The sequence below is a fragment of the Scophthalmus maximus genome, chromosome 21 (genome assembly GCF_022379125.1).
Source record: "Scophthalmus maximus strain ysfricsl-2021 chromosome 21, ASM2237912v1, whole genome shotgun sequence".
Taxonomy (NCBI): Eukaryota; Metazoa; Chordata; class Actinopteri; order Pleuronectiformes; family Scophthalmidae; genus Scophthalmus; species Scophthalmus maximus.
The window spans coordinates 5,340,001-5,366,185 of NC_061535.1; the positions used below are offsets into that span (position 1 = coordinate 5,340,001).

General features: G+C 41.2%; 1 protein-coding gene across 2 annotated transcripts in view; it reads right to left on the minus strand.

Annotated features, from left to right (window-relative positions):
- cntnap2a (contactin associated protein 2a) overlaps nucleotides 1-26,185 on the minus strand; it is a 280,648-nt gene that overhangs the window by 153,603 nt on the left and 100,860 nt on the right. For both annotated transcript variants that reach the window (XM_035619745.2, XM_047329941.1), the window contains exon 2: nucleotides 9,624-9,734. In XM_035619745.2, the coding sequence (XP_035475638.2) occupies nucleotides 9,624-9,734 (111 nt within the window). The remainder of the gene's footprint in view (nucleotides 1-9,623; nucleotides 9,735-26,185) is intronic.

A 26,185-nucleotide genomic window follows, 5' to 3' on the forward strand; every position in this document is an offset into this window, starting at 1 on the left:
ACACTCACACCCACTGGTGCCTCGTAAGCAGGCGTTCAAACATAAAGCTGCACGGCAATAATAATAAAGAAGAAGGAAAGCAAAAGAGGCTACTTTGATATGTTTTATGACAACATGTTATTCCTTTTGTTTTAACTGGACAAATCTCCCCTTCAATTCAGCAAATTGTATAAAACACCACACACACACACTGGTTTCCTTAACTATCAGCAACAAAGCCATCCTTATGAACTATAAAACTACGCAGTACAATCAATCAATGTTGACACTGGGTCGACAAAGTAAAGCCAAAGCGGAAGTGCCTGAAACCTGTAATATCTTGAATGACCAGCAGATGGCGACTCCACTGGTTGCAAAATTCAGTCAGCCTGTATCGGAAAATAATAAGAGAAATAAAAAATCTACTTCTCTCAGGAAGCGAACGTCACACTTCTTGATAATATGAATTTCATTTGCCACCAATCTCAATTTTAATCTTCATTTGAAACTAAACCAGCCACACTCAACACCCCCCACACCCTTTCTTTTCCAAGCTCATTCCCAAGTTAGTAATTATGTGTATTTTTTCCCGATAGAAAGATTCAACTAAAGAATCAAAGCCCAAAATAAACTTCAACAACAGGAACATTAAGCCAATAATTATGCTCCTTGATTGATTGATTTATTGCTTTGATTGCTGTTATTAATTACTGCTATATTGCATCTTTCATTTGCTCCATTGAGACTTTTAAATATTTTTTTTCATAAAAAATTATTAAAAAAATCTTTGTTATTATGATACGATAAAATCAAAATACAAGCAATTTGATTGGTCAGTGCACTGCACTGCTGGATGAAGTTGCATGTTGCGTTGTATCAAAATATGAGCCTTTTCCAACCATTTTTGATGGGCAGAGACGGCCTCTGAAGTCTCTCCAAAATAAACGAGGAGACAACCTTTCTATAGAAGTGCTTCGGTCAGTCTGAACATGGCTTTAAGGGGAGAATGAAAGGAAAGGGTGATGGTCCTGGGAGAAGGAGTGAAGAGGAATCATGGGGCAGGTGGCGTGTTGGGGTTACAGGGTTACCAGACAGAACAGATACGAGTCAGATATTGAAAAGTCCTGAGAGACGAAAAGGTTCAAAAGATTGTGAAAGTGATGGCAAGCATTCGGGGAAGATGGAGTGAAAAATGCAAAGAGGGAAGAACGCTTTGAGCTAAAGAGATTTATGTTAGACGTCAGGGGAGGTAAAGGGGACACAAATAAAGAATCAGGGGCAGCAAAAAATAAATAAATGGTCGGGACCAGGGAAGTGAGCTGGAAAAACGCCGTCATAGACTTGAGAGGAAAGGAAAGGCCTGGAAAAAGAAGAACAGATAAGAGGGGAGAGGGGAGGAGGGGCAGAAGAAGAAGAAGAGTCATAAAAAAGGAGCAGGCACAGTGAAAGGTGAAAGCTGGAGGGAGACAGGGGAGAGGCGAGAAGAGGCTGACAGAATAAAGTGGAGACGGAGGACGCTGGTGTGGGGAGAATGGAGGGTGAGAGAATGGGAGAACAGCAGCATCAGTGGAAGAGGGAAGAGGATGAAAATGGGAGAAGGGGGAGAGGAGGAGCGCCGGGGGACCGCCGCTTCTCTCTCGCCTGTCACACACACAGATGTTCGGGGAGGACAGGAAAGAGCAGGAGGAGGAGAGAGGAAAGAGCAGGGGAGCAGAGAAGGTCAAAGATATCACCTCTGAGCAAGACACAGAGAACGGCAGAAAAGCGAGTAACAGGGATCAGGAGATAAAGCTCAGGACAAAAGATGGACAATAAGTACAATTCAAGAGCAGAGCAGAGAGAATAAAGGCTTGAAAAGCCAAGGAGGCTAAAACTAGAGGAACACTGCCACCTGGATCTTTCTCCTCTGAGGCTGATAAAAATCTAGCAAATCAAATTCACTGGATAAGAGACACAAAGCATTGCTTCCTATGTGTTTGCGCGTCAAAATACAGTAAGGTGTCATTGAAGTACATCATAAATGTGATGTTTTGATGATTTTATGTTTTATATCATTTTCAAAAAGAAAACCTTTAAGTTTTGGACTGTTCAGTGAAAAGGGGCATGTTGAAGAGCCACCTCAGCTTCTGGTAACGAGAATTTTCATCGTATGTGACATTTTATTATATTAAACAGTTAATGGATCGATGCAAAATAATTGATTAATTCACAATCATTAATTCTCAAACAGATATATTTTAAGGAATATAAAAAAGGCAGAAAATCCCTCAGGTTTTTCTCACATGGGGAAATTCTCTCGTATTGATGATATACCTCTCCAATACATCCTGAAACTTCAACTCGAACTGGGAACAACTCCTGTAGCACCGATACTGGCATTTATAAGTACGCAGCATAATTGAAATTAGATTCATATGCTACCTGAAGAGCCTACCTACTGTATTGAAAATGTTCCTGTGCGGTGCCCTTCACAGGTCTGTACTGGCCAAATGGAATTCAGACAGGGAGGCTCCTTCTGAGATAAAAGGAGCCAGCTGAGGCAAAAAAAAAACATGGCTGGAATTTCTCCAAGCTTGCAAAACAAGGTCTGAGCTATCTGTGATGACACAGATAACCCGGCATTGTAGCAACAGTAGCACAGTCGGAGTGTGAGTTCGAGTAGAGACACGCTGATGTCAGTGCTGAGTATAACAGCAATTTATTTATTCTTACAAACAAACATAAGATGGCACATTAATGTTCAGTACCCAGTGAAACACTGGCTTTTATCAGTTGGTCAATGACATAAAAGCCGTGTCTGTAGGGTGCAAACAAAGTGACCATACAAAGCTTGCTATCGTCTGTGAATGCAAATGTGAGCTGTACTATAAGTTGCTTTGGACGAAAGCGTCAGCTGCATTAATGTAATGCAATGTATGAATCTGTGCATGTGCGAGTGATGATTGTAAAGATGCTTTCAATGTTCACTGTCGGGCAAAGCAACTCAAACTATGTGGTTCAATTCACCAGCCTGACTGGGTCCACTGTAGACTGATGGTAGAAAATGACTCAGACAAGAGGGGAAAAAAGAGTAGAGGAGAAAAAGCAGAAAGAGCAAGTGAGCAAGATTGGGGCGATAAAAGGAACAAAAGTGCGATCGAACAAGTGAAAGTGTGTGAGAGAATGCAGAAAGAGGATAGAAGATTTCTAAAAGATTTTCAAGTCAAAGAGCAGACTACAGGGAGTGATTTTTGAAGAGTGACGAGCTGCTGGTGACAGAGTACGTGACACAAAAACAGAAGTGACAGTGGCAGATCAGAGCATCAAACCAGATAACATCTTTCCACCGGACAAAATGCGTTTCTCTGTATGCAGGTTTAAATGCTTTGAGCCTTTAAAGACGTGCGAGCAAATGTGAGCGTGTATTCATCAAAGTTGCCACTTTTCATACCAAAACAGCATTAACACAAAGTATAACTTTGTAATTAATTAAGATGCTGGGGCGTTGGGAAGAAAAAGGCAGCAGAAAGAAAACAGCTGGCTAGCTCTCTGTTAGTGCTTTATCTTTCTGTCACGGACCAAAGGGAGCGGATGGAGACAGAGTAATTTAATTAGGAGCGGACCGCCATTATCGATGGATGACTGCAACGGCTGGAGACATCAAACATTTTTGCAAGATGACAGAGTGAAAAGCAACGCTCGGAAAGGGAGGGGGGATCTGTTTAACCGTCGAGCGAGTCAGTTGTTCTGCAGTGCTGTGATGTTCTTCATTTGGATATGGAGCACAAGGTAACTTTTAAAACAAAAACGTTTTAAAAAGTGTGCATCAGGCCGAGATTGTACGAGAAGAAAAAAAATAGATAATGAAGACTGGGAAGAGAGAAAGAAAGGGGGCCGGCTGAGAAAATGGTATATGCTATTGAGAATCTTACTGTAGAAAATAGAAAGTGTATGGAGGGAAAATAAGATGGAGAGGGAAGGACGGGGAGACAATCATGTGATGGAGGGCAGAGAGAGACAAGACGGAGCGGAGGACAGAGGAACAGAGAGATAAGGAGAGACAGAATGAGAAAGAGAAAGAGAGAGGAGTAAAGAAAACGGAATATTAGGATCAATGACGACGTGTTCGTGATTAGTGGCCCAATCTCATGCTTGGCCACGTCTGCACTGCGCTGTAATGTGGGCGCACATGCAGGCTCATCAGGGCAGGAGAGAGTAATTTCCCTTTTACTTCAAAAAATGTACTCCCTGGCAGATACAATTTTGCATCTCAATGGGACGTTCCCGGTTTAATGAAGGATAACTAAACATAAAAACATACCTACCTTTACTGATATGAATAAGGGGGGGCAACATAATAGAAACACCTGAATACCACAGCAGATGTCTATAGACTTTAAGTAGCAATGTTAAGCTGCATGAATCTAATAGACAGCAACGTCTTATACAATTACCTGCAGCATAAAGCAGCCGAAAATGACGATGATGCATAAACAATATGAACTTCACAGAGCAGCAGCAGCCAATGCATACTGAACGCCATGTTGCTTGGCAACGCGGCCGTTGTTGATGCTCCCGTGCCCCGCGAGTTACAACAATCAGCCATTTGTTGCACACATCCGTCTGGACATCACGTCTTGCATTCTGTGAAGTCCCCCACAATCTGTGCGAGATCAAAATTTCCTGGTTGTGTGTTCTCAGTGTGAAATATAACCAGTCTGCTGAGCCTGTTTGGTCTCACTGGTTTGAAACACTGAGCTGATTGAGCTCTGCGGTCACAACAGGGATCATCAAAAACAGAAGAAAGGTCGCACTCGCCTCCCCGACAATAAAAGTGAACGTAGAAGTCACAGCTAAAGGTTTCATTTTGTTTGACATAATAGAAAGGAGGACTTTGATCTCCTTTTTATCACACCCAAAGTCAGAAAATACTGTCAACACCTATAAAAAAAGGATTCATGTTATATAAATCAGACTATGAATGATATATAAATCAACCAAAGCCTTCAGAATATACTGTCGATAGGAATAAAAGAACTGAAAACTTTGTGTATACAGGTGCTGCTGAAAGGGAGATTCCTGGCTCAGAGATTGAAAAGCTTTAGAAGTAACGAATTAGTAAGTCAAGGAAATTCACAGGTAGGCGCTTGAGCTATTTCATTACCTAGTTTGTCCATCAAGCAGCACTGTGATGCCACTGTTGGCAACACACTAATCACTGTAAGCTGCAGAGCAGAACATCTTGGCACCATTCCCCTCGTTCCTCTTCTTGCTGAATGAGACTAACAGCAGCAGTACCCGTCGTGGACTCCACAGTCCACTGAAAAAACTTTCGGTTGATTGATTTCGAGTTTATTTGTGAATCAGAAGGACAGCTCTAGCGCGCGAATGAACGAGCGTATCATTTCCTCGGTCATGAGTAGGCACTGGAGCTATAAAATGCACGACTGTAGTTTAGCTGTAGCTAAATTATTTAGCCTTGAAAATTATGTAATAATGGACACTACAGCCCAACTCATGATAACAGAAAGCCTGTTTTCTAACGGAGTGCTCGGACTGTGAAAGACATGGGTGCTTAGCAGGCACAGGTCTAACGCCCAATTTATCATTTTCACGTCTGCAAGGCTTTGATGTTAATTTCATCATCTGCCGAGTCTGTGAGGGTCAATGTGTCATGTGTGAATACTTTTGAGTGCACACCAGTGCAACACTTACTGTTTTTATTTCCCATCATATTCCTGTTAAGTGGCTGCACACACTTATAGTACTTATCCAAGTCAAATACAACAAACAAAGGAGTTTTATTTGTGCTGTTTTCAACATGTCCTAGTGCCTAGTGTGCAGAAAGTGTCTATATGCATGCCCTCAAATGTCTGTGTCCACATGTCTGAGGGCTTTACGGAAATATGCTTTTGAGCTGCATCATGGGAAGGGAACATGAGATCCAAGGTTTTCGGAGCTTGGTGCAGACTATGTTACCTTTGCTGATTCAATTTTGGCCATTGTGTTGTTCAGCTCTCTCAAGTTCTTAAGCTTTATTTAAGGGGTCTGCTGATGTGTCACTTTAAAAAGAGAGAGCTCAGAATGAATCATATACAAATGCTTTTCAAAAACTGTTGAAAATTATATCAAACAAATGTTAATATGAGTCTTAAAAACATAATGTGCCCTATCTTCAAACCTCGTAGTTCCATGTGGTTGGGAAAATCTGAGTTGAATTTTCTTTTTTTTTACATTTTATTAGCCTCACGTTTGCGGTTTCTCCTTCCTTACTTTCGAGTTCTCCTCCCTCTCCGGGTTCAAACAGACCGGATGATTTTGGCTGTGAGGGATTGGGCTCACCTTTCGCTCTGCCTGACATCCCTGAGATGTGCAGAGTCTCATACTGTACATGAACCGATACTACAGTAAGACAGTGAGGGGGTGGGAGAATGTTAATGTGGGGGAACATAGAGGAAGAGGAGTGATGGGCGAGAGGCAGGAAAGTGTCATGACAGCTGGCGGGATTCCACACAAATGTATTGCCAAAAAAATTGTCAAAAGAAAATGCAAAGGTGCATATGTCTTTTCATCAACTGTGGTTATGTGACTAATCTCTGACAGTTAGCTGCCACCATTAAACCATTGCAAAAGAAAAGGGTGCAAAGTGGTGACGACATTTAAAGACACTCAAATAGTGAAACATTGTTATATTTGTTTCTTAGTTGCAAAGCCAGTTCCCACTGCGCATTGCCCCACTTATTATTACATCAACCTCTCCATCTCAATAAACTGGTTTACAATATTTTGAGGTTTTCTCAAACTCTTGACTTTGAAAAAAAATTTTTTTTATGAATAGAAAATTGGTAGGAGAAACAAAGAGGGAGATTGAGGAGGAAGGTGAGAGTGAGATATTAAGAGATATAATAATAGTGATATATAATAGTGAAGGATTGGAAAGGGGCACAGAGACTAAGAAAGTGTCAGCCTGTATCAGTCTTCAAACCCCAGAGGCAGAAACTGTCCCTGCATGATTCATCCCGACACAAATATTATAATGAAAACAAACAAATGCAGCTCATACTGCAGTTGATGTAAGAAACGTAAAATGGACTTCAACGGTTACTGACCATCGGACTGAACTGGTCTGGACTAAAATGAGATGTGCTGCGATGTCATTTTATGAATAATGCGCTGCACAAAGTAACAGTAAGTAATTGTGTTGTCCAACCAAATGATGAAAGCCATTTGGCCCCATAAAGACAAGTCTGTTGGTAAATAATGCGTTTGCCAGAGCATTTAGCAAACTCCCTCTTTGACATGAGCCTGTTCCTATATTGATACATTAAATGTACAACAATAATGTGTATGTGTGAGAGAGAAAGATGGACAAGCAGGGTATGGAACAGGGGCCTGGTGATTGGCTGGCTGACAGAAGACAGCTGCTTGCCAGGGAAATCTTTATGGCCTCACTCACTCACTCACTCACTTACAGAGTTTATATACATACAGACACACAGCTCCTCACACATGCCTACAGCCTGAAAATCTAATAGCTGTCAGCATTCACAACGCATGCTAAATGAGTGGGCTGTCCCATTGTTTCTTTGCCCCCCTCGTTTAGTAGCACCGGGAGATTGGAGTGGATTGGCTTATCCGCACACCGACAGAACGTTTGGCTGCCAAACTCCGCCGCTTGAAGGGACCCCCTCCTAATGGTACGAGTGTGTGGGCATGAGGTTGTAATCACCCAGTTCGTGGTTTGTGTTCCTGCGACAGTACGGATGTTTTAATGCGTGGCTTTTCATGCCCTGGATGGTGAACGTGTATCAATCATACTTGATGGGTTGTTCACTTGCTTTCTTTTTCAGTGTCTGCAAATATTTCACTGTAAAGCACTTTGTTATGTCTGTTTGTTTGAGTGTGTATAGTTATATGTGACTGGGCATTTGATGTCTGTGTTTGTGGTTAGCGTTTATGTGTTCTGTTTTCAGTGTCAAAAAATGACAAGGAAATAACAATGCAGATTACAGTTTTGAGCGGCATCGTCCTTTATAGCAGATCGTTTTTGATTTGTTCGTGAAGAAAAAAGATGATTTTCGGACAGATTTCTCGCCGTTTTGAAGAAGGTTTTGTTAGGAAGTAACCCAATTGCCCCTTCCTGCAGAACTCATCTGCCTCTCTGTTTGCAATTTAAGTTCATATCCCATATGCTTTATGCTCAACAAGGAGACTGTTCGCCAACTCATAAGACATACGTATTACGCTTTTGAAGCGGTTTATTGCGATGTAGGTGGTTGATTTAAAGATCGTAGACCTCTAGCGGTAGTTATGCACACGGCCACTAGAGCTCAACGGTGGACCTGGTAAGTCTGTCAAGTTTGTGTTTTAAAAAAGATTAAAAAGGAGAGAGTGAATCTCTTGAGGACACGAAGACCAGACAGGATGAGACGAAATTCCTCGTGATTGGATGACAAAGATTTGCGGACATGTAAAAAAAAAGTCAAAACTGATGGGTAATGAAAGAGGGAGAGGCCTGAGAATTTCCTCTTTTGCCACCTCAACAATTCATTTAGTTGGGATAATTCATCTGAATTGTCCAAAATTATTTTTTTGTAACACTAACACATCTTCCTTGGGAGTGAGTTTATTTCACATTTGTTGATCCAAACCTTTCTTTCTATATTTTCTTAGAAATCAGCAGATATTTGTGCCTTATTCAGAAACACTTTTTTATGATACTTGTCAATGCTGATGAAGCTGTTTGAAATAAGAAATTCCATTAAAGCTTTATGTAATGTGTCGAAGCAAATTAAGATAACTGAATTACTTATGTGAACTGTGGTTGAGTGCATTTCACACTGCATTGTCCAGCTACTCTAATTTAAGTATTACTGTAGTTCTCCAGCACATGCAACGTGCTCCAAGGAAAGACATTCCGATGCTACTACCATTTCATGTTCCTTGAGGACCTTCGTCACTGTGGAGATTTAATAAAAGCATGTGGAGAAATCATGGCACAAGTTTCATATTTACGCTCATTCATTACTGCTGTCATTGACAGTTTGGTCTTTATTCTCTCGCTCTTTTTCTTTGGTAGGTGTCATGATCAAAAGAGGAGCATCCCTGCCCTCTCTCAGCAGCAACTCCTTTGGTACGATTAAACATGCCAGATTACCTTGCCTTTATTTGCCAGCCCTGCAGCTCTGTTTCCTCAGTTGTAGTGTGACTATATTAGACAGAATAGTATGAATTATTAATTGTATAAACATGGAGGGGTGTAATTGTCTGGCCCTATCTCTCTCTCTGCTTTGGACTGAAGTGGAAATTAGATCAAGTCTGACTCACTGAGATAATGACTGGAGCTGAGTAGGGGAGAGGAAGATGGAGAGACTGAAGGAAATATACAGAAAGGGAAGTAAAGGGAGAAAATGGAAAAAAAAGACAGGGAGGAGGGTGAAAGCACCTGTGCAGCACTAAGAAGGATTGTGCACTATGAAGGCTCGAGCCTTTATTTTGTGCCTCATCTGTAAAATCAGTGGTAAGGATGCATGTATATGTGCCTGAATAATTTATTTACCATGTCAATGTGTGCATGCACAACCCTTCATGTACCTCCATCATGTATCTGCGCGTACACGGACACCGGCAGGGTTTTTCTGTGTCTGTTTGAGTGTGAGTCTAACCTCCTCTCCTGTTGAGCTTGGCATATCCGGGTGCGTATCCACTGGAGAAAACTGATGAGCTGGTGAAGGCTGTGTGGGGCAGAGGAGAAGCCAGAGCCTCGTCACACTTTGCTGTGTTGCAGGAGAAAGAGAGGGGGGGGGGGAAGAGAAAACAGTAAACATAAGCTTATTTTGCATTAGTTAGAGGAGGCGCATTAATGTTGAACATACACTTATCTACACCATGAGAAGTCCACAAGCAGCGACAATTGTCAATCATGACCCTGTTGATTAATCTGAAGTTCACAAAAGTGCACTGCAAGAAATAGCTATAACGAGCAATGTGACCTTGTAACCAGATGCAGATGCATACTTGATTTAGAAAAGAAGAAAAAAGAAGAAAAAAACAAAAGGAACAGAAATGCAAAATAAGTGAAATGAAGGGTAGTGGAAGTTGGTTTCCTGAATCCAGAATTTTATGGTTGGTTGATATGCCAAAGGTTTAGCGTGGTGTTTTATACAAAACATATATTACCTGAAAAATTAGGCAAACATTTGAATGCAGAATACAACAGCAGACCTGCATCCACATACACAATTCCACCTGTCTGGCTGGATGAACCGTGCACACAATGACTTTGAGACCAGAGCTGTAGTGCTGCTCAGTCCAAGTGGACCCCAGTGTCTGCCCTGCGACTCCTTGCAATCTCAAAAGAAATCCAAGAAACCGACTGGAGCGGCATATATCGGAGGCACACAAAGGCAGCAAAAATAACAATGGACAAATGCACAAACATACCGTATATTCCTGACCCACAAACACAGAGTCAAAAAGTTGCTCTCCTTACTCTCTCAATTTTCCCCTTTCACTCACTCATACACACAAACAAAAACACTCTCACCTCCTCCAGTACATTAGGCTTCACGTGGAGAGAAATTGTGAATGGTCTGTCAGGCCCAGTAGAGGCACTCAATAGCTCTCTGTCATGCCCCGCCAAGAAAGTGTGTGTGCTGCGTTTGTTTCGTGTGTACGAGGAAGATTCAGGTGTAGAAGAAAAACAGATGTTTGTCTTTCTGTGCGCATGTGTACAGAATACTGTGGGTGAACGTCAGAGCTTCTCAGGCTGTTGGCTTGTCAAATGTATTACCTTTTGTCACAGATGGGTTCACGGTGAAAAGGAAAAAAAAAATAACATCATCAGATCTTGATAATGTGCAACTGAGTGTGTGTTTATGTATGTACACACAAACACACACACACACACACGCACCCATGTTCTCCTTTATGAACACACTCAAAAGGAATGAGGTCTGTGGCACATTGACCTTGCAATGAAATGGTAGTAAAATCCACTAGCAACCATGAGGAAATATCACCATCACAGAAATGAGTATACCAGAGCGGCGTGTCCTTACAAACAGCCATGGAGAGTGTCATCTGATGAATAATTATACTTGGCTTGTGTCATGAGTGTGAGTCAATGTATATTTGGGCGTACAGACATATTAATACCTGTGCAACCGCTCCTTGCAGGGAAGGACGTCTGCGCCTTATAGGAGAAGGCTGCCTGCCTCTTTACTCCACATTAAAACTGTTTGTGTGCCAGGCAAATGAGCAAAATGCTCCTAGAGAGGCTTAGATGAGCTGATGTCATCTGATGTGACTTGTGCACACCCAGTGATGTGTTCCTGCTTATCTCCTTTTGCAACCGTGCCAGAGGTGCACCTCTCCTGCGGCAGCATCTGGTCATGAAATTAGGAGAAATCTTTAGGTCATGCTCAAGTGTCACCGAAATTATTCTTACGCCTAAAAAAAACCCCACACAACACACACACACACACACACACACACACACACACACACACACACACACACACACACACACACACACACACACACACACACACACACACACACACACACACACACACACACACACACACACACACACACACACACACACACACACAGAGACAGATATAGAACGAACGAACTGCAGAAAATAAATGCTGGGAGGGAAGGAATGAGAGTGGGACACTAATGGCAAGAAAGTGGATTTTAAAGCTGTGGAGAAAAATATAGTGCATTTCTTCAGCGCCTCTAGTTATTTCCTGCGGGATCTCTTTACTCTCTGGTGGAGGGAAACTGCTACCTGACAGGAATTTAGTGTACAGCTGATAGAAACGATACCTGTAATTAACTGGATAATGCTCCCTTACAAGATATAAATGCTTTGGAAGACACAAAAATAATGCAGCCAGTCATACAGTGAATTATATGTGCATTCTTGGGAGAGGATATGTTTTCCCCGTTGAATCAGAAACCGAAATAGACCCAGCTATTATCACATAAAGCTAATGCCAATCATGCCAATCATATATACACTGTACATATACACATATATTTGGGTTGGACTATGTTCTCGAAATCACCGACAATGAATGTGTTTTCCCATTTTTCAGCATCCCAAAGGAATACCAACAACAGAAACACACTTACGTGATTTATTGCTTTTAGATGATTAAATAGCAATGCAGTTAACCCCACACAGGAAAAGGGTTTATTTTTCTTCTTGATACTAATTTATCTTTGAATGGGAGCTATGATACATCATGTCCATCAATAATTCACTGATATATCACAATGCCACCTGCTGCAGTACACACTGTAATTTCATGAAAATGGCTAACCACATTAAAGGAGACAAATTATGCTCATATTCAAGTTCATCATTGTAATTTGGGTTATTCCTTGAAAATGTTTACATGCTCTAATTTTCAGTAAACATTCCTGCTGCTTCTCTTCCCAGCCTCTCTGTGGAATGCTTGGTTTTAGCTCCCGTATCTTTAAGGCCCCCCTCCCGATAATGCTCCTTTTCTGATTGGCCAGCTGGCCCACTCTGTTGTGAATGGTCAACCGCTTCCAGCATGTGTAGGAATTATCGGTCTCCGCTCTCGCTTTAAGTGCCAGACCAGACGCTGGGTGTGCCCTATGCACTTCCGTAACATCGTGACATCATGATGCCGGACTACTGACGAGGCGTTTCAGGAGCTCCAGGAGCAGTATATTTCTCGTGGAAAGGAGCTTCCTTTGCAGACCTTTTACAGACACAAAAAACCCACGTAACACACTCGAGGACAGGGAAAACTGAAAAAAAGCATATGTCTCCTTTAAATAAACATATCTTATATAATAAATAAATGAACACCCTCATATACAGCTGCACAAAAGCATTCACTGGGTGCAGAGTTACATGTGCAAAACACTTGATGGAATGCATGCTTGCTCAGTATCACATGAAAAAAAAGAAAAAGTTAATAAAACATTCATGAATGCAGACCACATGGTCGTACACACATGACTTAAGTGTAAGATCTTAGCCGCTGATATTTGCCCATGTCTCAAGTGCAAAGTAGGGTTCTGTATGTTCTGCCACTTTAGGGCGGGCAGATGACTACAATATCCAAGTGCAAATGTCAGCGTATCCCCCTGAGAGCAGGAGACTCTCAGGGGAGATAGATTTACACATGATGGTACGATAAGAGAGGAGAAACAGGTGGAGGCAGCGGGGGATGCAGGGAGAGAGAGATACTTAACATGAAACAAAAAAAGGGGGGAGCAAAAGAAAGAAGGATGGATGACAGAGTAAGCAAAATGGCTGCCTACCAAGGCCTTCTTGGTGACATTTTCCAGCTAGGTAAATAACTAGGATGTGGAAAAATAGCAACCGCGAGATGTGTCAGCTGGCTGCCACTAGCTGGGACCAGAGCCATGTATAGACAGTTTGGCCAGCATGTTCAAAGGACTTTACATTGCTGCCACATCTCTGGAGCTAAAGGTAGTTGGATACAAATGAAGCAGTATACATCCTGGGTGAAATTCATGACATCCTAAAGATCAGTTGGCAAAAAACAAAACAACTAAAGCTGACTAAATGTTAATCCAGATTGTGGCATAGTAACACAAATAACAGCCTTGACCATTGGAATATTTTAATAAAGGATGTACCTGCCACATTGTCCCTTCAGGCGTGACCCTGACAAAGACAGTTCACAAGAACTTAACACAACGGATATTTGAAAATCCTCCCATTAGAAAAATAAATATTTTTGGAGGGTGGATTTTTTAAGCAAGTCTCTTTCTCAAAGGCCCCCTTTTGCATTCACACCTTTACAGTAAGTTAGTCAACCAGTGAAGAACATTCAGTGTTCTATGAGAAAAGGGGGGGAAAAAAAGCTCTACTATCTTTATTCAACGCCTGTGAAACCATGGCGTGTGGAGGTTTGGTTTGGTGCTGTCAAGTCTGTCCTCTCAGCAACACTGAATGGGACTTGGGGGCTTTTTCTGGACTCCAGTCATGAACACAGAGGAGGCTGTCAAAAGTGCCAACAGCTGCATGGAGATGCAGTCCGACTCTGCCAGCGAGCGGGAGAGTCTCTGTCTGTGCTTTTGGTGTCCAGTGCGGCTGGGAGCAGTATCTACTGTATGAGTTACGACAGGCTGCCTGTCCTACAATACCGATCGGTAATTGTTTGATCAAAACAAAATTCACATTCCTTTTCATAACTGAACAGTTTGTCACCTTGATTAAAAAAAGGTTGATAAGCACTCAAGCACACTTTTTTTATCAGCTTATTGCAGCTGGGAATAAAAGGCAAAAAAATACTGTTGTCAACAAACCATGATCAGCAGAAAACATTTGTTTTGTGATGCTAATATCAGTGTAAACAAATGCACCAGAAAATTTTAAATCCCCCGACTGTAAGGCTTCCTGTGTTTGTATGAGCATTTAGCAAGGTCAAATTCTGTCAAATTCTAACTGTTAGTGAAAGTTAAACTTCCAAAAATTGCTTTCAAAGGAATCTTGGAAGTTGCTTGCCTCCTTCCTGGGGTCAAAGAGGAAGAGTTTAAAAACTGGTCAAACGGCCATTCACTAATTAGCAAGCAACTACATACGCATGTTATCCTCATACACCTGGAATTGCATGACAGGCACTCCCCACTGGGTTTCACAAGGATGTACGGGACACAAATTAACAGATGTTCTGCAGCCTAGAAAAGGCCTCTCTAATTGGCATTACAGATGGTTGTCCGCACCATTCACAACTGTCTTCAGTCTAAAACAAGGCGAGTCAGGACAACATGCAGTGTGTTGGTGTTTGACTAAACCAATGTGAATGAAAATGTTAGAGTCCTTGTGCAGCATGCAATAGTCATCGACACCTTGAGTATTTTAAAAGAAATATAAAAAAAAAATACATACTGGGCAGCTGACAGCTTTAATAAGTTAAATATCAGCCTCTAAACAGTATCATAATGGCTCTGTTGTGCAGTGATGATCACTGTCTTCAGGAAGATGAACTCATCACGGTACAACATGCGTCAGATAGAGATTCACAAAGCAGCCTGGAGCTCACTCTTCAAGCCAAACAAAGCACATAAGAAACACATTTTTTGTAAAAGACGCAACATGGACGAGTGGAATTTCACTTTTCTGTTGTCAAGTGCTTACCGCTAACCAAAAAAGAAGTGAAAACACCAATCAGACCCAAAGTTCAGATATGTTAGATCTCCATTTATTTCTGATGAAATATTTGTTTGTTTACGATAGATACTGCTCTGATGTACATATTCATATCTGCTTTTTGAAATAAAAATAGTTTTCTGACAGACTAACTCACCCCTCACTAGATCTCCAACTGCTCTTAAGAAGGGATAACAACTTTCCCGACACTGTACAACATTTTTCATACATTTTGGTTTAGGTTTATGGAGACAGGACGGACCCCCTGGTTGGATACATGTTTTAGTTGAGAGTTGAACAGAGCGACTGATGAGACTGAAAAGGAATTCAGGAGAAATTGGCAATCACACTGTAGATGTAGTAAATTAATAACACTAGTTAAATTAAGTTGTATCCAAGTGCACTTGTATTTGTTTATATTCTCTATGAAGCACAGTATGCTTAAAAGGGTTAAGTGAATTGGAATATAACTAAAAAAGGAGGTACGATGGATAATTATTATCAGCAGATGCTAAAATAATAATGCTGCAGAGAATGAAATAGTTCCAAAATGAGATGAGAGAGCAGACCAGTCTGTCCAAAAATATGTGTCCATGGGTTTCATAGTAGACTATATTCACAAACAAAATGTGTGTTGTCTTTTTTCTACTGCCTGCCTTTTACTAATGTGACAACTCATTCATTTAGATCAGGCTACACATAGCCTGATCTGAATGAATCAACATGCGGCGTACAAGTTGGGAAAATGAAAAAAAGAGTGAAGAAAAGATCCTCAAGTTTTAACAGATTGAACCCTGTGGGTGGCGTGTCAGACGCCTTTTACGGTTACCTATGTCTGTCCACATTAGATGGTTTGCAACTACACATGTCATTATTGCAACAACATAATACAACACAGTGCTCAGATCAGTAACACAATGAAAGACCCAGGACACGTCACCTGTTAAGTTAAGGCAAATCTGCCTCCACCTGTGCTCCACCTCGGATTTATAGGGTTTATAAAATCGCAACAAACTTTGCTCGTTTTAGTCTGAAACGGTTCCGTTCTGAATCATCAAAACCTTAACATTTTAAAGTATTTGTTTGTTTACGATAGATACTGCTCTGATGTACATATTCATATCTGCTTTTTGAAATAAAAATAGTTTTCTGACAGACTAACTCACCCCTCACTAGATCTCCCACTGCTCTTAAGAAGGGATAACAACTTTCCCGACACTGTACAACATTTTTCATACATATCCAAATCACTTCTATCAAAGTGAATGCATCCAGCGTGTCTCTATAGCTGTGTATTGCACATCCTGTATTGCTCTCAATTCAGTGGAAAGTTATATTATGCACCTTCGTGTGCAGGGCTCCTACATCCTTGTGGTATGAAATAGCAGGTGGTAGTGGATTGAATAACAATCATCCAGAGGCCTGTTCCATTTCAAATCACACAATATCACAGTGGGAATTAAAGTGACCATTTAACGCTTAATAAGGTGGCAACTTTTTCTAAATGTGATATATTTGCAGCGATAAAAAGAAATGAAAGAGAGAGGGAGGAGTTATCATGTTTTTTAACAGAAATTGAATTCTCTCAGGAATAGATATTATAAAATGACGGCAATTTTCTATCGCCAAAGTGCATTTAGTAAAAAAAAAATGATAATGAAGGTTTTATTGACTGGAAACTGTTTCAAGCTAGTGTCAACCCAACTGTTGGTCTTAAAAGCAAGTTTTTCAAATGAGCTCTTGGGAAAAAAAAGAAAAGAAGGGGAGCTGCGTCTCCGATCCCTCTCTCTGTTTAGAAATATATGTGAAATCTGCCTCACTTTGCCTGAGGGTAAGGCGCCTTGTTATTATATTCTCCACCTATTCATCTGTCTCAAAATTCTCCCTCCTTTATTTGCATCGTTCCATCTGTTCTTTCTACCTCTTTTCTGTGCCTGTTCACTGAGTTCATATGTGAGGGATTGAAATTTAAGGTCTAATGAGCTATGTTTTTTCTCGCTCCTTCTGGGAAGATGTTTCATTAAAAAAACAAAATCTCTTCTCATGCTGCTCATTCAATCTAATACTTTCACACTGGCTTATTTATCTTTCAACACTCCCATCCCCTGCCTTCCCAGACCACCCTCCAACTACCCACAACCAACCCCCGGGCGTGCCAGTTCTTTCCTTGAGCCGCTAATCTAAAAAAAATTTTTGGTCCAGATTCATTTTCCATGTCTTGGATTCCTCATCAAACCATTTTTGTCAACAGATCTGGTGCCCTGTGCCAATGTGAGCACAGACCAAGCGCATAATGAGATGTTCTGGATGAAGCAATCACACATAAGGACAGACATCCCCCCACACACACGCACATGCACGCACGCGCACATACCTTTTCTTTACTCCCTTATATCTATATATCTGTAGAGACAAATTTCAGCTAACTTTAGAAATTTTTCAAAACAAACACCCTTCCAACTCTTGGACTCTGGAAAACCAGGGAAAACCAGAAAACTGGATACCAGGATCAGTTCTGGACATGCGGACCCTAATGTTGGCCAACAAAAGCTTAAAAACAAACAAAAAAACATTTGGCCGCATGCGCAATCTATTAAAATTATCAACGGGATCTCGATGTGACAGGGTGTTGGGTGGATATTTCACAACTTACATTTGGTCTCAACAAAGAGTGTCAAAAGCCACTTTTCATCATTGTGACAATTGACAATTTGACAGATTCTAATTTAAATAAAACACTTCAGTGGAAACCAAGTTTTCGGCCTGTCTTCCCTGTCCCAGTCTGCCTACTTAAAAAAAAAAAAAACAATCCTGAAATTGCCTGGCAGCATTTCCCATTCTACTAATCAAGTCCTTGCAGTCAGTTTATTGTACAACACACAAAGTTAGTCCAGGAAAATGTATCCACGGACCCTCTGCAGTCTAACATTGAGTTAGGCTGGCCGATGAATGAAACCCTTGCGAGTCTGCTGCATATGCTCGTCTATTATTTATTCCACTAATTAAAGGGCTGCTCAGGATGACTGATTCTGTTTGTCACTGGTAATCCATAGAGCCTCGGGCTGGATTATGGGAGGTTTGTGGAGACAGGACGGACCCCCTGGTTGGATACATGTTTTAGTTGAGAGTTGAACAGAGCGACTGATGAGACTGAAGAGGAATTCAGGAGAAATTGGCAATCACACTGTAGATGTAGTAAATTTATAACACTAGTTAAATTAAGTTGTATCCAAGTGCACTTGTATTTGTTTTTGTTCATATTCTCTATGAAGCACAGTATGCTTAAAAGGGTTAAGTGAATTGGAATATAACTAAAAAAGGAGGTACGATGGATAATTATTATCAGCAGATGCTAAAATAATAATGCTGCAGAGAATGAAATAGTTCCAAAATGAGATGAGAGAGCAGACCAGTCTGTCCAAAAATATGTGTCCATGGGTTTCATAGTAGACTATATTCACAAACAAAATGTGTGTTGTCTTTTTTCTACTGCCTGCCTTTTACTAATGTGACAACTCATTCATTTAGATCAGGCTACACATAGCCTGATCTAAATGAATCAACATGCGGCGTACATGTTGGGAAAATGAAAAAAAGCGTGAAGAAAAGATCCTCAAGTTTTAACAGATTGAACCCTGTGGGTGGCGTGTCAGACGCCTTTTACGGTTACCTATGTCTGTCCACATTAGATGGTTTGCAACTACACATGTCATTATTGCAACAACATAATACAACACAGTGCTCAGATCAGTAACACAATGAAAGACCCAGGACACGTCACCTGTTAAGTTAAGGCAAATCTGCCTCCACCTGTGCTCCACCTCGGATTTATAGGGTTTATAAAATCGCAACAAACTTTGCTCGTTTTAGTCTGAAACGGTTCCGTTCTGAATCATCAAAACCTTAACATTTTAAAGTGAACCAAGCAACATTTCCACCAGTTTTGAGCAGAACCATTGTGACCAAAGATTTGTCAGTAATGGAAGGCGCTGCACAATGCACAACAGAAGTTAACAGTCGCGGCAAATTGTTTGATCATGGTTACTATTGCGAGTGTTTGTACTGTTATTACAGATACCGTTTGTCGGCAGACTACTGCACATCAATTTCTCACAAGCCTCCATGATTGTTTCCCCCTTCCTCCTCTCTTTCCAATCGGTAGAATAAGACACACATCACAGATGTCGTCACGGCTCGTGTTTGAAATCCTGCTTTTTTTGGGATCCAATTGGGAAGTGACTTTCTGGTTCCGAACCAATTTATTTTTGGACAAATGCTGTGATCCATGTCAGTGGAAAAGGGGCAACAGTGTCCATTTTAATGTAAAGATATAAAACAAAAAAATGTCACCATGCATATTCATTAACTGATCTCTTTCCGTTTCGTACCTAAACTGCAACCTGATCGACAGCTCATCATTGTGTATTTTTGTCTGTCTCTGCGACCCTGTCAGGATATGCTTGGCTGTTTGACTTGGCCATTAGGTTCCAGGTCAGATCAGTTATACCTGCTCGATTCAATATACTCTCAACCAGGACTGATCTGCTTACACCTGCATGAAGCATAACCCTCTGTCTCTCATCAATACACTGTGTCCGTGATACAACCGTGTCACTGTGTGTGTGGGGGAATAGATAGGAAATACAGAGAGGGAGGGGTTTGTGTGTGTGTGTGTGTGTGTGTGTGTGTGTGTGTGTGTGTGTGTGTCTCCCATAATAAATGGGCTGAGTGGGGTGGAGGTTAAATCCATATATGTAAGTGCAGGGCAAATTTGTGCTACATTGTTTATTCAATTCTACACCCACAATCTGCATGCAATCAGCACCTGATTTACTAAGGGAGGAGCTCACCACACAATAAGAGTCTGGGCCTGTGCAGGAGAGTTTTAAAAAGTCCATAGCCCCAGAAAAAAATGTACTGGGCCTATGGACACATTAATTCATTAAGACTTCAATATTCCTGGGTTCACAGACGGGGATTCCACATACAACCTAAAACCCACGCTGATGAAATTTTGGCTTTTTGTTACAGACCAAGACAAATCCATTCCTGCCCCACTCAAAATTAAGAAATCCTTTTCAAGCTTTCCTGATTTATATGGAGTAAATTGGACAAAATCTGAATCCCTGGCTCAACTTCCTACTGCCCCAAATCATTGTTTCAACTCAGCTTAGTCCAATGGCCACATAAGGGAATAAAACACTGGGGAATTCTCTCCCCAAAGCAACTAAGGGACAGAGTACACTGTCATTTTGACACACTTCTAGACAAAGTCAACACAGATGGAGAAATATGGTTTCCGCCTTACCTCTCGCTGTGGGCTGAGGTAAATATTATAAAGACAATTCCCAGTTATGTGGTGGGGGTTAGTGAATAGAGGTGTTTGGGTTAACCTTTGTAAAGAAAAAATATATATTTGAAAGTCTCGTTGAGCAGTTCAGTTTAGCAGAATTGGTTAAAAAGAAAAAACTGACTTTTGGAGATGTGACTAAAAAGTGGGTGACTCAGTCCATACACTGTGTTCAGGCTCAAAGTTACAGGCCCAAATTAGGCCAAAGTCTGAGTGCATTTTGTCCTAGTGTGCACATTCTTGGAATCCCTCGACCCATTGACCATACCCTAAAAATTTGAAACAGGTAATGACAACATAGAAAGCTCTATAACACTCATTATTCCAGGAATGGATCTGGAACAGGATAAGATGGTGGTTTTTGAGAGGTGGAAGTGGTGATGGAGCAGTGAAAGGAAACATATACACTACTGCATGGATACTACTTGAAGTGGCAATCAGTCCTGGAGTATTTGACAACGCCTGTAGTTACTAGTGGTGATAGCAAATAAGGGTTTCTGCAACAGTTCACAGATTTTTTTTTAGGGCAGCAATACAAACTATTGTTGTTTAGTCAGGACAACTCTGTAGAATTTTATTTCCAGTGATTCCCAACAATTCCCCCACCCAGGGTTCAGAGCAGAGCAGGCATCAAAGAAAGCAGACATGGCATTGATTAAGTCAGATACGGCATCAAAAGGAGCTGGGGTGGGTTTCAAAGCGGCTTGCAGGGGAAGCAGGAAGGGAAGGCAGGCTAAATCACTGCTATGCTCAATTTTTAATGAAGAAGTCAGTCAATAATTACCCTTTTCCCATCAATCTGTAAGCAACCATGATTTTAGCAAAAGAACAAATTTGAACATGGTGGAGGCTGTAGATGGTGTTATGGCAAAAAATTCAGCAGAATTCCCAAGGTCACTGCACCATAATGCACTCTATAAATGACTTAAATAGTGTGCAATCGCCACATTATTTTTTGTGCATTAGCAGCTCAACCTGCGAAACGTCAACAACTCACCCTTTATTTATTCGCCTGAAGTCTAATCAATTAAGTCATCATTCATTAACTGCATTTTTGTGTTCAGTTTTGTAGAAATTTCCTTTGTGTGCTGTCACTGAAATTGCAGATGGTTCATTTTAGATTCTCCTCTAAACTGTAATACAACTTCATTAGTAGAAATTCCCATGCGAACTGGCTCATGTAAATTACAGAGAAGTAAGTCAATCCCACAGAATTAACCCATGCTGCACTTTTCTCCTAGCAGTTTTTAGTTTAAAACTTCCCTGATGACGCACAGTGTTCGTCATAAAATGGTCAAACTGTGCTTTCAGGCTGGTCTTATACATCACATTCACTACTTAAAGTGCACAATATTATTAACAGCTTAGCAAAACTTGCCCAAAGATATATTGGTGGGTAATTGCTTTTTTAATTCTAAAATTGCAGAGCACAAAGAAGACAATGGTGGCCAAAAATATTTTCTTCCAGTGAAGTCAGGTTTCTGTACAATGCTCATAAAAATAGAGTATTAATAACGCCCATTGTTCCTCAGGTGGGAATGGCATTTATTCAAGAGTCCATTAAATCACATCACGTACAGACCAGTGTTGGGAGAGTGGGATTTGGTATAATAGTCTGTGGGTGCAAGCATTGTGTTTCAAGAACTAAGGTCATTAAGTCTGAAACAAAAAGAAAGAAGTTTGAACTAGGTACTGAACTTTTTTTTTGTTCAATTGTATATACAGTACTACACGGGGCATTTTCCAACATTCAATGTAGCTGCAAGGATTTGTAAGGATATTGTTATTGGGCAGGATTGGATTTCAATTATTAACTGCTCTTGATCAAGTGAATTCATTCAGCCCCCAAGACGCTCCATGATGGTTAAAGGTTTACTTAGACGCGCAGCCTTTTTTGCGACTGTTCATGATATGTGTTTGAAATAATATCTTTACTTAAAACTTCACAAGTATATCAATGACTACTCTCAGAGGACATTTAAGATTAATTAGTTGGAAATTGACAGTATAATAATTGTTGATAGTGGAAGGTTTCCTTTTCCTCATATGCACGCATGCACACACAAACAAACACATACAGTACACACACTCCCCTTCCCCCATATCACCGCAATGAGAAATTGTAACATGAGATCCCATGTGTGAAATTGTCTCTGGTACATGAGGTAGAACTACACCAATCACATTTAAGAAAACACAAACATGTTTGTATGTGCCTGTGTGTGCGTGTGCGTGCGCGTGCGCGTGTGTGTGTGTGTGTGTGTGCACGTGTGAATGAGCATGACAGTACATATATACATTTGTACAGTGTGCCGCCAATCTTTTCCCATGCATTCTACTATTATGATATATGTGTACAACCATATTAAACTGTGTCTATTATGGTGCACATGAACATACACAGGAAAATATACTGAAATACTTCACAATAAAACACAGCTGGTTGCCATTTTGCACACTGTGAACACCTGCACCGTGGGTCAACTTCAGAGCAATCTGTGATTCACTGGCTGTTAGTGTGTCCTTAATGCTCCTCTGTCATTTCCTCTACAGGCGTCAGGGAGAGAGCCTCTCCCTACCCTCCCGCATGCTCATAAAGATGATTTGCTGCCAATCTGGCAACTGAAACCCATAATATCCCTCCCTTCACTGCCCTCCACCCCCCTTTGTCAGCCCTTAACTCTGCTACACTGAGAAACAATATGGTCTGACTGGCAGTAAAAGATGAATGCAGGGAGAGGGGGTGAAGAAATGGGTGAAAGGAAATTGCAGGAGACAAGAAGAAAAAAAAACCCACTTGTGTAGCATATGTGTCCAAATCACACATACATGCACTTGCTTCTAGAGAAATACATCTGCACATACCGAATTAAATTCCTTTCAAAATGGCCCCATGCTGGTGCACAATGTGGCAAGCTTGCGTTACAGAAAGAGGTATTGAGGAGAGGTTGACGGGGATCAAAAGAGGATAAAAAAAGAGGCCTACAGGTCAGGTTTAAAAAAAAAAAAGGCAAAGGCTGAATAATAATTTGTAAATATCTTGACAAATAATGATGGTTATGAATATGATATACTGAAGGAGAGGATTAAGAAACTGACGTGAAACAGGGCATCATTTCACTGCAGAAAACGCACCACTCATGGAGTGGTGTTTACTGGTACTTTTTTTTTTAAGAGATCATCTTAAGAGGCCCTGCAGTACCAGCTTTAAATGAACACATTAATTTGTTTAGACACTTTAAAGCTGCTGTCAGTAGGATTGAGAGAAGTGTGGACATAGTCTCAGAATTCAAAACGCAACGACTCCTGCTCCCTCCCCCTCCCGTCCTCCTCCACAGCTCCTCCCAGCCCTCTGTGCCCGTGTACGCTACCATGGCAACCGAAGCCAGGCAAGGTACGTAACATGACGTTCCCACCGGTAATAAGCTAACCTGAAGCTAACACGGACTACTGTCCAAATTGATAGACTAGAATACGTTTTTTAGTTATCGTTGCCTCACGTTATTACCTGTGACTTTTTGCGAAAACAACATGTCAGTGTTTTTGAACGTGGGCGACCGCAAATCAGTGTATATTAGCTTGTTTATTTACCTAGCGTTAGCTAGCACGTTAGCTACTGCAGTATTACATGGTAGGCCTGTAAATTAACAGCTTTATCTTCACATACATCATTTGTTGCTTTGCAAGATGACTGACGCTTTTATCTATATTTTATAACATTATAAGAGCTTTGAGACTGGTAGACTGGACTCCGATGACGAAGTGAACAAGGCTGCTTCGACGAGCAGTCGAGCGAGGAGAAGAGGGAGTCGTCTACGAGGCGCACCGGGCAGCGGCCATGGGAGACGGGGCAGAGGTCAGCGTGTCGGCCCCACACCCGAGGACCTGGGAGCCGAACACACAGCTGATCTTCATGCGATGAGCCAGTGGTCCCTGCCGCTTGTACTGGTTTCATCCCAAGATGGTTTAGCTTCAGACTGTGCTATATGTGAATACTGTGCTGTGCAATATATTTATTTTATTTATTTCAAATTTATATTTTAATATTTATGCAACATCAGTATTTGCTTTGCAATAAAGTGTATTTTGAGTGATTGGTTTCTCATTGCATAAATATACAACAATGTGAAGATTACTTACTACTATCAATATACCTTTTGAATCAATTCAAGGCATTACAAATATATTTATTTGGGGTAATCAGATTCACTGGTTCAGTACTACCGATGCAGTAGCTCAAAGAAAAGCATAAAAAAAGTACACAATGATGATGATGATACTCAAGCTTTATTTTGCACATGATAAAATACAGTAGTTGTGTTGAATATTCCTTCCCCAGCAAAGTCAGCATCTGTAGAGAAAAGCAACATGAATAGCGACACATACTTAGCATTTAGCATAGCGCGGGATGCTACGTTGGTGATAAAAATGACACACGTCTGGAAAACTCTCAAAACAGATTAGACTCCTTGGACACAAACATATTTTAAGCTATTATGCTACAAACACCGCTAACCACTAGCCGTAGCACTGTGGGCCTAGCAACTAGCAGCCTGATTAGAACAGCACAGTAACACACGGTCACAGAGTGCGACAATAACATGGAAAATAAAAGATAAATGAAACAGAGATAATTACCAGTCAAGCAGAACGCATCGTTTGTGAACCCTGTTAGTGTCGTTGCTTCTGTGGAGCCGCTCCGATGTTTACACCTGCTCGATCTGCTTCCTTCTTTTTATCTCGTTTTTGCTCGTGGTCTTTGTCGTATATGCATTTTCTGGGAAAGGCGGCGGGCAGTTTTGTCGATGCTTGTTGTCTCCCTACCGCAGTGTTTTCAAACTAACTCCGCTTCTGCTGCGAGCTCCTCGTTGCGAAGTCGTGAGCTTGGTCGTGACCGAGCGAGTGAGGCTGTGCACAGGTTCTGCAGCGCTGCGCCGTTCGTACCCGGATGACTGACAGAGCGGAGAGAAGCCCCCTGGCTGTGATTGGAGATTTTTGCTCGTGCGCGGTGGTTTCTGGCAAATGGCATTAAAGGCAGTAGAAGGAGCTGAATGACCCAGAGTCTGTCACAGACGATCTGTCTCACATATTACTACCAGCATATTTCAGCAAATATGACAAAAAGTTATTTTTGCAAATCCTAGCGACAGCAGCTTTAATGAAAATGACTCTCCTTGCTTGATTTTTTTTTTCATACACATTTTCTCTTTGCTAAAAAGATTGGGGGACTGATAAAATATCTGATAGAATTTGTGTTAGCCTTAACGCAACACGAGTCTCTTCCCGAACTGAAAAAAAAAATGAAAATGGCATGAGCTATCATAACATAACCCTGGTACAAAGTGTATCCACTTGTGATCTCCATTTGATTTCAGATCATGGATAAATTCCGTAAGTTGAAAACATGGTGGTCCACTAATAAAAACACTATTGAACACTGGATGCAGATTGGAAACCTGTCATCAAGCGTCTGCTCTGCTGAAATCCCCATGAAAGCTTAGGGAAGGCAACTCCATGGCCAAACCTTACCTTTGTCTGGCTCTTGCATACATCAGAAGAAAAAAAAACTATCAACAACTACAAATTGCTGGAAGGTGCTTAGAAGCAGTTTCAGCAACAAGCACAAGTACCCTGTTGGCAGAAGGACCCTGTTGAGTACATTTTTCATCTTGGACTGGGGGCTAGTGGGAGAGAGAACAAGCTGGGCA